This window comes from Poromitra crassiceps, assembly GCF_964638095.1.
Source record: "Poromitra crassiceps genome assembly, chromosome: 8".
Lineage (NCBI taxonomy): Eukaryota > Metazoa > Chordata > Actinopteri > Beryciformes > Melamphaidae > Poromitra > Poromitra crassiceps.
Window position 1 is genome coordinate 40,307,415 of NC_139629.1, and position 15,692 is coordinate 40,323,106.

The 15,692-nt window shown below is 44.1% G+C and overlaps 1 protein-coding gene across 1 annotated transcript in view; it reads left to right on the forward strand.

Moving 5' to 3' along the window:
- Positions 1–6,870: 6,870 nt before the first annotated feature.
- The window catches only part of kmt2d (lysine (K)-specific methyltransferase 2D), a gene marked incomplete at its 5' end in the record, with an annotated part of 51,782 nt that continues 42,960 nt past the window's right edge, over positions 6,871–15,692 (forward strand). The window contains 14 exons of the mRNA XM_083641220.1: positions 6,871–6,919; positions 7,368–7,479; positions 7,632–7,834; positions 10,067–10,176; positions 10,278–10,440; positions 10,900–11,071; positions 11,230–11,344; positions 11,551–11,729; positions 11,862–12,166; positions 12,312–12,431; positions 12,599–13,437; positions 14,993–15,115; positions 15,247–15,360; positions 15,533–15,637. Of these exons, the coding sequence (XP_083497346.1) occupies positions 6,871–6,919; positions 7,368–7,479; positions 7,632–7,834; positions 10,067–10,176; positions 10,278–10,440; positions 10,900–11,071; positions 11,230–11,344; positions 11,551–11,729; positions 11,862–12,166; positions 12,312–12,431; positions 12,599–13,437; positions 14,993–15,115; positions 15,247–15,360; positions 15,533–15,637 (2,709 nt within the window). The remainder of the gene's footprint in view (positions 6,920–7,367; positions 7,480–7,631; positions 7,835–10,066; positions 10,177–10,277; positions 10,441–10,899; positions 11,072–11,229; positions 11,345–11,550; positions 11,730–11,861; positions 12,167–12,311; positions 12,432–12,598; positions 13,438–14,992; positions 15,116–15,246; positions 15,361–15,532; positions 15,638–15,692) is intronic.

Consider the following 15,692-nt stretch of genomic DNA (forward strand, 5'->3'; position numbering starts at 1 on the left):
TCTAATGCAATAGGGGTGATTTCCCCCCGATAAAACAATAGAATCTTTATTTTTGTACTTTATGAATCATAATATATAAATGTTTCCATTATATTTATTCAACTATACATGTGCTGTATGTCGTTCCTTGTTCTCATATATCATTAAACAAATTAAAATGTTATTTCTTATTGAGGAACACTTCACTGTGTTCATCGTCAGAGTAAATCTTGCCTTTTCAGCTCATTCATCTTTTGCGTGGTTTGCATGAAAGCTTGGAGAGACATGCAAACAGATCATGAGTAGGGCTCATAGTTGAGCATTATGTGTTCTACAGAGTGTTCAAAACCCTCTGTGGAAATGTGCTGTCAGAGGAATGGCGGGTTAATGAAAAGCTAAGACGCATGCTTAATATACTCACACTGCTCTACCTTCGCTTGATCTCAATCACTACTGAGAGGGGCACTTTCCTCACAATGCTGGCAGAGACAGCTTTTATTAATATCCAATTACTCATCTGGGTTACAACACAATCTGTTGGCGGTGAATAAACTGCATATTGTTTGCAGCAACATTCATGCTGCTGATTTGCTCTAGTGCAGATTACCACTTACTTTAAAATGCTGATTAAAAAAAAAATCCTCTCCATGGCAAAAGTATTTTTAAAAAGGTTCAATATGAGGTGTAAGGCCATGTTTAGGACAAGTACTGTAATACGAGGTTATACACCCCCTTGTGGAGGAATTGATATCATGCCTGTGAATTGTGCTTGATTAAACTTCCTGATTCTTTTTATACAGACAGAGAATACAAACTATTCTAAACATTAAATTCGTTTGGAATTGTATCAAAGTATAAGCATTCTTTCGGCACCATTAATTCATGAAAAAATTGAATGTACTACTCACTGCTTTGTTATTAAAAAAAATGCACTCAAAACAGAAATAAACAAACCACAAACCAAACTGTGCCCTGTGTACATGTAGCCTACATATTTTTGTCAGTTCTTCAGAAATAAAAGATATTTAGCTGTTAGAAATGACACGCCAAGAATGCCAAGTGTATTTTCTTCTTCCAGTCCAGTCTGTTGTTAACATCTGTGGAGGTATTCCAGGGGATTATCCTTGAGGCAGATGGGAAAGCACTCGCTCCCTTGACTGGCCAATAGGAGAAGCCCAGTCACCTAATACCACCCTCTATTTACATCCATTGGCCAATCAGCCACCATCTTCCAACCAGTCTCAGCCCCCCCCAAAATCTAATCCAATCTGGCTAAAGCTGAATGGGGAGTTAACTAATCCTGTCAGTCATATTTACAATATGAAGGCCTACACTATCACCACTTGGTCCTTGACTATCATCCTGTCATTCATATTTACAATATGAAGCCATACTACTCATCACTTGATTCTTGACTATCTCACACATTCCCTGCTCAAATCATGCTTGCAGGCCTCATCAGGCTTGAACACTAATCACAATATTTCATGAGACTCCAAAGGGAGACAAGTGCTTATCAAGACTACTAAATGGTGGTTCTTGTGATAAATGGGGAAATGCTTTTGGAACCTCTTCTTAAACATTAGACTGTATAAGAGAACCTTCTCTCAGTTCAGTAGAACCGATTGGTTGGTTATTCCTGTATGGTAGAGATTAGAATGGCCCTTTCAAAGAGAGTTTTTATACCATTTCACCACCTTATCAATTTCCCAATTTGCATTGGTCTACTCTTGTTAAGATGAATTTAAAAAATAATCTTTAGGAGACATTTGCTTCAAAATAAAAAAAATACCACCTGCCAAAGAACTTGGTTCTATACATTTTTTTTAATGGAGTGACTAACAATTAAGAGGATACTTCTACTTTAGTGTTAGTAACAGTGATCTTTCAATAAAGCATGACCCCCCCCCCCCCCCCACACACACACACACACATATAAGGGATCACATAAGAACCATCACATCTTCAAGAAAAATCAAAGCTACTTTCAGTAGGTCCTAAGAGTTAAAATCAGTATCATCAGTCTTCAAATATTATGGTTCCAAAGACACTATATTAAATTAAAATCTCAATGCAACCTCTCAGAATTTGAAGTCACATGGTCTCATTTGTAGCCTGAAGCACACATAGTGTACATAGAGGTCCCTATACACACCTACACATATGCGTTTCCACAGAAGTGTCAGAGCATGGGTCAGCTGCAGGTCAGCTCCCTGGAGCAGGTGCCGCTTCACTGCCTCAGGAACACTGCACACTGCAAACGAGCTGCCAGCCAGGCTCCAATTGCTGACATTACATTTACATTTATGGCATTTAGCAGATGCTCTTATCCAGAGTCACTTACATGCAGCAGTTGAGCACTGTAGGTTGTGATGCTTTGCTCAAGGACACTTGGACAGGAGATACGGCTGATGTGGATTGCAACCTTTTCACTACGATCTATAGGCCACCCTGCTAGCCAACATCATGACAAGCAAGCTGCTGATGGTCTGCATCAAGCTTTACAAATGTGTATAGTCCATGCAATAATGCTATGGGAAAGTATGAGTCTGGTTGCAAGAACTCTGAATCATCATATAGGTTTGCAAGGCCCAAGGTGCATGTAGGCACTCTCTCGGGAGCAGAAGAAATTACACGTTTCCACCGAAATAACAGCTGAAAGTTCAAATTCAAACTATAGGCCTATGATGATTTTTTATCATGCCCATATTTCAACATGCCATGCAGTAGGTCAGTATGTGCTCCTCATATGTGGCCTGAAGCAATAATAAAACAGAGGTGATTCAGACTGATGACCTCCCTAAACCTTCCTGAGTGGTTCCCCCCTTCCAGAAAAGAAGCCCCCCCACTATTCACCTACAGCTGACCTAACTGCTCCTTGACCTCAACCTGTGTAGAGAGACACATACAAGACTAATGGAAAAGTTATCCAGCCAACTGGTATTATTTATTTGTTTTTATCTTGCACAAGGGCACACAGAATTACTTTTTTTTTTTAATCAAATGGGGAATGCACTAAGTTAGTTTGAAAGGAAGTTAAACGGGGACATTTTAGAGAAATGATGGCTTTATTCCCCCCATCCCACTTAACTTGTTGAAGAACAAATCCACTAGGTATTCCATGTGCTGGGGAAGTGGGAAATATATATACACAAGGTGTACCTGTACGCCATAGGACGTCCCAAGAACCAATAGCTGCTTCGGGTGTTCAGTCTGTCACAGACTGTCTGTGCAAGTGTTAGGGCAAATTCAGGGCATTTATTTGTAACTTCTCAATGACTTCAGCTAAATGCGCGATGCATAACAGAAATGTGGTAGAATAGAATTACCAAGGTAAAGAACACAGAACGCCCTGTGTTGAGTTTCATTAGAACATGAATTTGCACTAAGATAGAGTGACTTCATAAAACTCAAAGTCCACTGCTGATCAGATATCACAATGGATGCATTCATCACTATACATGTAGCTTTGCTCCTACTATCAATCTAATGAAAAATGGCTTCCCTGTTCCGAATTCTAATGACCTAGCTAATATTTAATATCTCCACCATATTTCAGTGCTCTGCTCTCCAGATTTAAATCTCGCCGTGTGCGAAATGATCGTTATTGTACAATGTTGCCCGTAACATTAACTTACTTTAGCTAAACCAGAATACCGCTAGCTAGTAATAAAACACTATTATTTGTGCATCGTCCGTTTGTATGAATTAATATTTGACGTAACGCTAGTTGTTATTAGCTAGCAATACTAGCAGCGGCTAGCCACTTAGCGGAACACATACACACGCAGTTCAGCGAAGTGAAGAGATGATGGTGACCCATACAAGGGTACCCATGGCAAAGTTAAGCTGCAGATTTAGCTAGACAAATGTACGCAAGCGCCTGAAACTCCGGGAAAAGCATAATTTATTTGTGTGTGGACTAAGTTTTGGGACGGAATGTAGGACGCACGGTTTTGTGCAAACTTGGAGCAGCTTTAACGACCTCGCTTTGAGCGAGATTCCAGAACAGAGCAGCAGAAGCTAGTGAGCTAGCTAACATTAGCCTTCGTTTAGTTTCACAAGCAAGGAGTCAGCCAACGAGCTTGTTCCAGACTGGCTGCATCAAGTTGAGGAGTCGTTTCATTCGGAATATTGCTGGTTGGAGACTCGCCTCGGTGCTGGACTGGATTTAGCCACTTGGCGAAACGCACGAACTGCTAGCTAACCAACGCATTAAAGCTATCCATCCCTCCAGCTGAAGAGCTAGCCACAGTGTATAGACTGCTAGCCCTGTGCACTTCCCCCACTCTCCCTCCAGCCGGCTAGCGACAGCGTTAGTCCGGTACATAAAATGAAGCACCGTCAACATTGTGGGAAGCTGTGTGGTTGTTTGGATTCTGCCGATGTATGAGGACTCCATATTTTTATTGTAAGGTGGGCTGTTTTGATTTGTGTCTTTAAACTTCTACAGTGACAAACCACCCTGACCTTAGACCGGGGGTAATATTAGCTCGGCTAACATAGCTTGTAATACAACATGGGTTTGTCTACTTGCTGGAGAACTAGCTACAAGGTTGCTAACTCCGGTTAGAAATGTGTTAAACGTTAGGGCAACCGATGTTCTATCGAATAGTTGGCTGACATTTGTCTAAGTGTTTGCGGTTGTGCATTTAATTTGATGTTTTCGTAGTTGTTCCTGTGTGGGACGTTTTTGCTGCTACAGCGTCACTATTTGGAGCTGTTAGCTTTTCAGTATCAGCTTGTCATCAGTCACTTGGATAAGGCTATTCTCTGGAACAGAACGAATCCTTTGAAGTCCGTGTTTACACTGAGCAATAGTGTTTAACGTTTCAGTTGATTTAGCAAGAATACCCATTTTGCCTATTCAGTGTAATTGCAGCAGTAACAATGCTTATTGGCAAACATTCGTCATCGTAAATAAATACGGTTCTAGTTAATTTCCAACACTTTGAGATTGATGTTAGCCATCATGTCATCACGTTAGCTCCCGAGATTGCCATCTTGTCAACTTCATTTTGAGACAAAGTACATGCAGAGCCAGTTTGCTATCTTAATTAACTAAACGTTATAACGTTAGAGCTTAGAGTGTTCTTTTCGGGTGTGCTTTCAGTGTTGGAGCTGCAATGTACGTTTAGGAAGATTTAGCTAGATGGAAAAGCCAGTGTGTCTGTCCGTCATCTCAAGTGATCTTGCTTTCTGTAATGCGATGCATTAAAAGGGGTTTTGATGTTGTTTGTTCAGCAGCGTGACCTTACTCCATGTTAGACTTGTATTGTTTTGGTAAAGGAGACGTTTTCCTGGATGACAGCTTTGGCGATTACTTGGTATTAAAAGGTCTTACTGATGATCATTCGAAACCCTTGTGTAATTTTGGCAAAACGTGTACACAATTGTTTATCCGTTTGTGAAACCCCCATCCGTTTCGGCTCATTCCGATATGTATTACTGATCATATCCACTCACAACATTACAAACACACGAGATAAGCGCACCCGCCCTCCAGGTGGAATGCTGTGCTTCTGTAATATAACGTTAGCCACTCTTGACAATGAATTGGAGATGATTGTAGATGTGCCTGTTACAGGTTAGCAGCGCACGAGACGATTTCCCTCTGTTTGAGGAGGACACATTTTCTGGTGTGGAGCTGCTGTAAATCTCAGTCGGATCTACGTTCAGATAAAGACTGCGAGTCTACAAAGTCGGTGTCGCATTCATTGCAAACAGAGCAAGTCTATCTGTATCGCATCCCGGATGACTCTTGGTTCTCTGGTTTATAACTTTGGGAGACTCCGTCACAATTGTTGACAGTGGGTTTGTTTTTAGGCCATAATATTATGTTAAACACGCCGATATTTGCTGAAATTGAATTAGCGTTAGCGTCACCTTATAATATCGGCTGTAAAGTAGGCACAGTAAATGAGCCATGTTATGGCTAAATATTAGAAGTTGTTTGGAAATACAATGTTTAGGGTCGTTTGTTTATTCTACAGTGTTTTTTGTCAATGGCATGACTACTAGCGGAACTATTATGTGAATGGAACGGGTTCAACACGAAAGGATCACCGCTGCAACAGGAAGTTCTGTATACGGAAGTTGTATTTTCTTTTGTGTATCCCGTTTTATGGTTGTTTTATTTATGAAAACAACCTTTCAGTTTTTATATTTTGTGTACTCCTAACAGTAGCTGTACCCATTTGGATTATGCATTGCTGGGTAAAGAAATATTTGAACGGTTACACGAACGGATTGCCTGAATGATCTGTGCCTTGTTAACGTTACCCTCGCGCTGTTTTCATGAGTTTGCGAGCAAGCTCGTTTTGCATTGGACCTAACGTCGTTAGTCAAATTAACGTCGGAAGGAAATCTAATGAAGTGAAGTCGTAACAACCTATTTTGTTGGTTGCATTCACTCGTTATGTGTGTAAAGTGCTTTTGAATAGGTGACGTTAGGGATGCTAGTTGCTGCATAGTAGGGTGCATAGTTTTGTGTGGCAAAGAAAGATGGGTTTAGTGATTTCCTCTATTCGGTATATAAATATATTTTGGCTACTGAATCATGCATGCTATTGGCTAGATTGTTATGTTAAGAGTAAGCATGCATAACAATGATCTGTTAAACCATAAGGGGAATCTAAACTTGATGTGTTTTATAGCCTAATTATTATTTTTCATACTATTTTTTGATCCTTTTGTCATGATGATGGAACAGTTGAACAGTCATGTCATTATCACTTTTCAAATAAAATGTCCACATTTTCACAGATTGTTTGCATGCCATAAAACAGTTTTTTACACTTTTCTTCTTCTAAATAACATTAAAAATGTGTATTCTTCTTATTGTTTCATGATTGCAGATCTCTCTCAAGGAGGTCAAAATCAGTAGAGGGGATGGACGAGCAGAAATCAAACTGCGAAGAGAATGATTCTGAACCAACAGGTAAAGTGTAGTGTGTTCTGTTCTGTGTCATCTTGTCAGCAGCATGGTGAATAATAACACAATGTACACCCTCTGCTAGAAATAAAAGGTCATCAGAAAATTGATTGTTCTTGCGGGTACGTTGCCTCAAATTTGGAAGTAAACTGCATGTAGCCGAAAAGAAGATTGCTCTGTGTTTTTCCCACAAGAGAGGTTTCCTGTTAGGAAAGATTGCAGGAGGGAAGTGCATAGCAGAGAACAGAGGAAGGGAGATGACTGCTAAATTGTAGCATTAACATAAAATGATCGGTAAAGGTTAGTGTGAGCCAGATTATTTATTATTTCACTTTCCCAAAGCAAATAACTATATTAAAAACAGAGTTTTGCTGACAACCAGCTCCTATATATTAGTTGTAATTTTGTTTGATTAAAAAAATATTTTTGTGTTTTTTCCCCCTTCATTCTGTAGCTGATGACGGCGCCCATGCAAAGCAGCCTCTCTCCGCTGAGGAGGGGTCTGAGGCCCTTCCTGCTGCAGAGGAAGTGCCCGATGCTCCTGCAGCCACTTCCAGCACATCTATGTAAGTGCCCTATGAAGACCAGAAAGGCTACTGTCTGTGCACACGGATGCAACTGGTCTGTCTCCAGAGAAGCTGCATCATGTTGTTGTAAACAGACCCGTTCCCCCTGCTTGTTGTGTCTAAACTAAACTGTGTTGTCTGTGGCCGTACAGAGAGAGCGGTAGGGCCTGTGCTCTCTGTAACTGTGTGGAGCGCAGCCTGCATGGACAACGGGAACTCCGACAATTTGGGCCATCTTCCGAGCGGCCGAGCCTTGAGCCCTCAGCTTCCCCACTGCCAGGGCCCGGGAACGATGACCTGTCTTCCATTGGATTTTCCGACTCCTCCTGTCTGGCCGCAGTCTTCGACGACTCAGGTTGGACTCTTTCTACCATTTCTCCAATGTACAATAGGTAAACAATTGTATTAATGATTCTGTGCCATGTACTAGAAATATGAACTGGAAATATTGCGCACTTCGCACGCTCACTTCTATCTTCGTGTGCTCTGAACTCTATTGGAAGCCAGTGTAAAGAGGCTAAGACAGGTGTGACGTCAGGTTTGGTCAACAACTTTGGTACGCTCTGCCTTGCATGCTGAGTCTCAGGCTCAACAACACGACGTAGCCCATTAAAAGAACACTGGCAAGGGCCAGGTAACTAGCGTTAACAATAATGTATTCTTACCTTTAAGTTAAGCAAATATTCCCAGCTGTGCTTGTGAAGTTTAATAGCCTGTTGTCCGTTTGCGGAAAGCACCGAGTGTAAATCAGCTGTGGTCTCCTTTCAATTAACGCTATCGCATCAATGCTTTTTAAGTTGATCCACGTCTCATCTCTCTTTCTCTCCCTGCCTGTACTGTTAGATATGCAGGCCTGGTATAGCCACTGTCTCCACCTGTTGAGACAGAGCTGCTGCTGAGTGCTGACTGCAGCCACATGCATCGAGCGCGTGTAATTGTGAATTATGTGTTTCGTTGTTTCGTTCATCGCAAAACATACAGCCTACGCTATAACCTACACATAAACATATTTAGGCTATTTAATAGGAGGCGGCTGTGTGGAAATGCAACTCGAGCCTATTTTAATACAACTCAAATTGTGCTGAGAGGGGATTATTTACCGGACCTGGTGACCGGCAGATTTTAATTTGTCCGACTTTGATGAATTTTACCGGTCAAAGATCTCAGATCTCAGATCTAAAGTCATCAATCTTGTTGACAAAATGAGATCGAAACTTCTCACAGTCCTCAGAGGATGAGGCAGAAACAACAGCAGGAGCAGGATTCACAAGGCTGTCACTTGAAAAAAAAACTGGGATTGTGCCGATTTGCAGAAATTAACTCAAGAAATATGCAATTCTGGCAACTTTAATATTTTGATTATAGGGAGACAGAAGGTCTTTCATCAGTAAAAAGTGAACATGGAGTTTGGAGGACTTCCATATTCGCTCTGCTTACATTCCCTTTTTTGGCTGTGAATGGCTTCACTAATCCAGGGAGTTAAACTGACTGGTTTTAGCCTAGTTTTGAGTTGATATATTATCCACACGTTAAAACGGTTTTCCAAATCATTTGGATGGCAGAACTGAGCCGTACATTCAGTTAGACTTATAAATATAAATGGAAATTTAGCACCAGACTTGATTATTCAAAAAAAGCGAGAGAATACAAGATCTGTGCATTTATCCCCCTAAAAGTTTCAGGCAACGTTTCAGCCAACTGATTATGTTCACCACATCTAAGCTAGGTTTCTGCCAGAAATAAAAAGTCCGGGTTAAAAGGAGCAATAAAATCATTTATGATCCAAGTTTTGTTAGAAAGTGACCTTGGGCCATCTCAACATTGTAGACGAGTCTTAACTGTGGGGGCCAGTTTCTGAAATACTGGTGGTTATTGGTTGCCACTATATGGGGGCTTTGGAAAGCTCACAGTTATTATACTCTGGATAGAGAAAATGGCAAGAAGATGTTTATCAGTAGATGAGATACCTGAAATTATATTATGCGTCGCACTACAATCGGCTGCAGGCAGTTGTCAGTCCTGTAGACATTTTCTGACAACATTTGGGTACCAGGCGAGCTATGGGCTAGGGTGCAGACCATCTTGTTTATACAAAGTGTCTCATAGTCAAAACAGGTCGGAGATTTCAACATACGCTACGTTGTTTGTAAAACAGAAAGGCCATTTACACCTGGCATTAACATGTGTTTTCTGCCATCAGATTGCAATCAGATTGTGTTTTATGACTTGAAAGTACAGGTGTAAACACCCCCAAAACGCATTGAAGAAGGATTGCAATCTGATCGGCCAAACCACCTCCGGAGGTGGTCAGGGATGCACTGTGTACACATTGAACACAAGTGTAAATGCAATGTGTCCTCTCAATCTTGATCTCGATCTCAATCTCAATCAGATTGCAATCTGATGGCAGAAAACGCATGTTAACGCAAATGGCCTCTTAGCCAGCAGTCCAGGGAAAAGAAGCGGCTAAAAACCTGATTTACATTGCATTTGTGAATGGGTAGATGGCCCCGAGTAAGCAGTTAGATGTGGAGTTGAGAATTCATTCAACTGGTTTGAGATGATCTATACGCTTCGTTATGAACAGGGGGTTGTTGGGTCCATCACTGGTGTGCGGTGTGGTCGGAGGGAGTGAAACGGACGGAGATGGAAGAGCTGGAGAACGTGGATAAGGCCGTTATCTCAGGGACACAGCGGGTAAGTGCGCTCTGTCCATACGCCGGGAGGCTAGTGGGAAGGGGGGCTACATGGAATAACAGTAGGCTTCTCAAAATCTCACTTTCGTTGGTTTGTTTCAGCTTTGCGAATACTGCAAAAGGTTGGGTGCAACCATTCGATGCCACGCTGAGGGCTGCTCACGGTTCTACCACTTCCCCTGCTCGGCGGCCAGTGGATCCTTCCAGTCCATGAAGCAACTGGCCCTTCTCTGTCCAGAGCACATAGACAAGGCAGAGGAGCTGGGTAAGAAGACCAGACGTCTGCACCATCAAATGATCAAATCCTTACTTGGAGCAAGCTCACACTATTCCAGTTTTGCGTCACGTGATGTGCATACCATACTGACCTACCGCCACTATCAAGCAGTGCTTAAGTCTCAATCTGAAACACTTAGTAGACATTTCTGCAACACAACCAGTGTGCTTCGTACTGACTTTTATATGTTCAGCATATTGGCTCCTGCCAACTTTTCTTCCCGTACTTTCTCTTTCTAAACTGTCGAGTGCCTACGTACTGTGAAACTCAATTTTTCCTTTCTAACCTAAAAAGATGCCTGGTGTGGCATTTTTTTCAACTGACTTTCATGTAAAAAAAAAAAAAAAAAAAAATGCTGGCATTTCATAGAAACTGGAACAGTGTGAACGAGCCCGTATTTGGAATTTCTTGTTTCTTGTAACAATCAATTGTGTGTGTTTTGTACAGCAGGTGAAGAGGCCTGGTGTGCGGTGTGTGACTCGGCAGGGGAGCTGGTGGACTTGCTGTTCTGTACGGGCTGTGGCCAGCATTACCACGCAGCCTGTCTGGAGATCGGTGCCACGCCCATCCAGCGGGCAGGGTGGCAATGCCCAGAGTGTAAAGTGTGCCAGACCTGCAGGTGAGTCCACCCTCATGCTCATATACTTTGTCTCTTTTGAGGGATTCAATTGTATAATTTTATTATTTTACATTCTTATTTTTCTTTCAAGACAGGTTTTATCTTAAGTGCTGCTCATTTCTGAAGTGCATTATGTTGTTTCTTCTTCATTTCCCCAGACAACCAGGAGAAGACTCCAAGATGTTGGTGTGTGATGCCTGTGATAAGGGCTACCACACCTTCTGTCTACAGCCAGCCATGGACTCGCTACCCTCAGACCCTTGGAAATGCAGAGTAAGCCCCCATTTTTCCATTCACCTCTGTACAAAGAGTAGCCCCTTAGCGTTGACATTTATTTTGAAAGCAGAGTCATTCATTATGTGTCGAAGCTTCCAATGAAAAACGTGTCTTTTTGCCCTGACATTTTAAAAAGTGAGCTGTTTGTTGCTTTGTTTGATACGTGGATGACCTTTTTGTCCCCGTCGTCTGTGCTCTGCCAGAGGTGTCGGGTGTGTACAGAGTGTGGCGTCCGTGGGCTGGTGCTGCCCGGCTCGGCCCAGTGGTTCCACAACTACGCCGTGTGCGAGGGCTGCCAGCGGCGCCGCAGCTCCACGTGCGGCGTCTGCAGTAAAGCTGCCAACCCATCTGTCGCTCTCCAGTGCTGCAGCGTGTGCCACAGGTCAGTTCACCAAGCCAGCACCAGAGCGTTTGTGCTAAAGATGGCTGGGTTTGATTTGTGTGGGCGTCTTTTTGCCTTGTGTTTTTATACGTTTTTCCGCGCCTCGACGATCTCTCCTCGACTTCTTCTCAGGTGGGTGCACAGTGAATGCGCTTCGTCGGCGGAGCCTCCGGAAGACAAATGCGTCTGCGCGCTCTGCAAGGAAGCTCAGCCTGTTCCTCGAGCGTACACGGCGGAGATGCAAACCAGCGAGGCGTCCGAGGAGGCCGAAGGCCAAACGAATTTGGTGGAGACGACAATCCAAACAGATGCCGACGAGGTGACAATAAAGCAGACGGACGTATCAGCGGTGACACCAGGGCAGATGGGCAAATCAGAGGAGGCGTTGATGGCTCAGGCTGAGGCCGCGGCTGACAAAGAGACACCTATGGAGCTGGGTAAGTCTGGGTCACGACAAAGACGCAAGACAAAGCGTACACAATTAGCCATTGGTGATGTATATCAGAGTAAAAGGAGAATGTGATCTGTGTTTGTATGTCCCATGTGTATTGATGTCAGCTAATTGGTCTGTTTTGACTTTAGGGCTGGATGCTGAAGCTGTTGAGACAGTAGAGGTTGGTGAGAACACCATAGAGGAGGAGGCGCAGCTGAAAACCGAAGAATCCACCTCTGATGTGCCGACTGCTCCACCTGAGTCTACAGGTAAACACAGCACACATCATGCAGATGACACATTTTCATAAAACATTCCTTTTGAAATGAACACAAGGCGGCAGTAGTTGATTTTCTTTTAATACGATGGTTTTATCTAATGATAGATTTATGAACGATAACACTAATAACCACGCATTCCTTAACCGCAGAAGAAGAATGTGCAGCAACAGAACAGGGCTCCTCTTGTCTACCTGCTTTTGAAGCGAGAGCAGAAGAGGCTGTCAGCCAGCTGGCCCAAGCCAGCCCTCCTCAGGACTCCATGGCAGAGACGCCATCTAAGAATCCCAAGGTAGAAGCAACAGCAGAGTCACCAGAGGGCCCTGAGAAGAAGGAGGAGGAGGGGAAGCAGGAAGCCAAGCCCTCAGTGGAGTTATTAAAAAGCAGGTCTGAAGACACGCCTGCTTCTGAACCATTCAATCAGGCTCCACCAAAGTCACCGGCTCCCCCTGCCTCTGTGGAAGAGATGGAACCCGTCCCCACGGCATTGGCCAAGGGTCATCAGCGGGACAGAAGTCCTTGCCAGGGCCCCGAGTCTCCTCCTCCTCCTCTTTCTTCTCTCCCCCCTCTGTCAGTGGACACACGGGAGTCCCTCTCCGCTGTGGACATGGAGGGGAGGCTGCTACCTCACTCTGAGGAGGAGGAAGAGGACGACGAGGAGGACGACGAAGAAGAGGACGAGGAGCAAATTAAAGGGGAGGTGCAGCTGATGGAGATCAAGCAGGAGCCGCAGGAGCACGAGGTGAAGCCGGAGCTGCTGCTGCTGGATGAGATGTCCAACATGAGCCACGGAGATGAGAGCAGCAGCGGCTTCCTGGGCTCCCCGGGAGAGCCCGACTCTCATCTGTCCCTGGAGCTGGGCCTGGAGCCCGCCGCCCGCTCGCGCGCCGACAACCTGCTCACGGAGACCGATGACTCCCTGCCCTTTGACCCCCTCAAGTGCGACAGAGAGAAGGCGAAGCGGAGAGGATCACCGGGACGCTCGCGGATCAAACAGGTAACGTCACGATTTACAAGGTGCTCGATGTCGCCATTCGGCAGTGTGAGCTCGTTTCACCAACTGACATTATATCATAGCTACTGTTTTCCTATTCGTAGTATTCTGTTACATCATCACACAGTAGAGGTCTTAACGGGTCTACCCAGACCCTAGGATTCGAGACCCGACCCGGAACCCGTTTGGATACACGTTTTTATTCGTGAGACTTGAGTCGGATCCGGATCTGCTCCAAAATCGAACCGGTTCTTCCTTGGCCCTTCCATGAAGCTTCATGAAAATAGGACCAGTAGTTTTTCCATAATTCTGTTGACAGAAAAACAAAATGGCACCAGCCTCCTATGTTGAGGAGTGCCGGGCAGCGAGTTGGAGCGGAGGAAAGGCGAAAGATGTATACAGTACCTTCTTCACTGAGGTGAAAAATAAGCTCAAAGGAAATGAATAGTGTCACTTGTAGCTGCTAGATTCTAGTCTCACTGTCATCTGACAAACTACAATCTGGCACAACTCAAGTCATTTTGTTATTTTGAGCTCCTTTTATTAGGCTATCATTATGTTGTATCCAACTTCGCAGTACACCACCATTTTTAGCAGTAATTTTAATGAGCGGGTTTTGTCTGAGCCATAGAGAAGAAATATATACCCGACCCGTTTTTGCCCAAGATAAGATGGTCTCGGATCTCTCTCCTCTCAAACACACGTGGGTCTGTAATATCTTGGGCAAAAAGGGTTCGGCTATATTTTTTTTAAATTGTCGGGTCCATTCGGATCTCGGAACACCTTTCCCAGGTCCATTAAGGTTAGGGTCTGTCATTTTGGACCCGTGAAGACCTTTACCATACAAGCATCTTGGTAGGAAAATAACAGGTGAATTGCAAGAAATATAATAAATTAACAGGTGATTATAATCAAATAACAGCCACAACCAGTTAGGTGTGTATATTAATCTTAATCTATCATAACCATATTCAGTGTTTCCCCTAGAAAAATCTTCAGGCCTGGAGGGATTTCGAAACGTACCCCGACCGCAACGGTGGGGGCCCTCGCTGGCGACGCTAAACTTCTAACCTGTTCACATCTATGTTGGCAATCGCATCCCAAATATCATCATACTATTATGGGATGCGATGCGAACAGTTGTATTATGGGATGTGCGTTTCCCAGGCAACGACACACGTTGACACGTTTTGGAACAGCGCTGCACGCTGGCACAATGCTCCTAAAAGCAAAATGCTTATTGTTTTGAATGATTTGGCATCTTCTGTTACTGTCAACACCAGTATCGTATTGTAATACTATGCCATAAAGGTTTATTGACATTTTTGGGAGAGCATGAGGGGAAAATGCATTTTTTTTTCTGGCCTGGCGGGGGCGCTGTTGGCCTGGCGGGCCCGCCAGGCCTGTAGAATGGTAGGGGAAACACTAATATTGGTAGGACATGCGTTGGGCATGCATCAAGAGAGTACTATGATTATATTGTATGTCATGGTCAGTTCTCACCACTACCTACCAGTAACATGAGCTGACAGTGAGATGGTTTTCCCTCTGCTTTCAGGGGCGGAGCAGTAGTTTCCCTGGGAAACGGCGACCTCGAGGGGGCGGTGGAGGAGGAGGAGGGAGGGGTCGTGGTGGGAGGTCACGCCTGAAAGCCATGGCGTCCTGCATCGATGCCTTCTTGGTGAGCTGTAATTAACATGTTTCCATTCACATGTTGTTGTTTTTTCCTCATTCACTTCATTAAAGTGTTATGCAATTATTGTCGTCACATGTTCGGAGTTAATGACGTTGGGGCGTGTTGTTTGTCCACAGCTAAGCATGACCACAGAGACTGGAGTCAGTAAGGAGGAAGAGGAGGAGGAAGACGACACCATGCAGAACACCGTGGTTCTCTTCTCGAACACCGATAAATTTGTCTTGCTGCAGGTACGGCTCTCCTTATAGCTCTCTCCTCCTTTTGACATTTCCAAAATACCCTGTGGCATTTGCCGTCGCAAGAACCACAGATGTCACCGTGTAACTTGATTGTAACACAAATGGCCTCTTTGTTTTCTCCCGTTTCCATTCTCTCTTCCTCCTATCCCCTCCTGCACCATAGGACATGTGCGTCGTGTGCGGCAGTTTTGGAAAGGGTGTGGAGGGGCAGTTGCTGGCCTGTGCCCAGTGCGCTCAGTGTTACCATCCTTACTGTGTGAACAGCAAAGTAAGGCACAATCGCTTTACCTGGATTTTTTTTGCCGTTCACTCCCAACTTATGT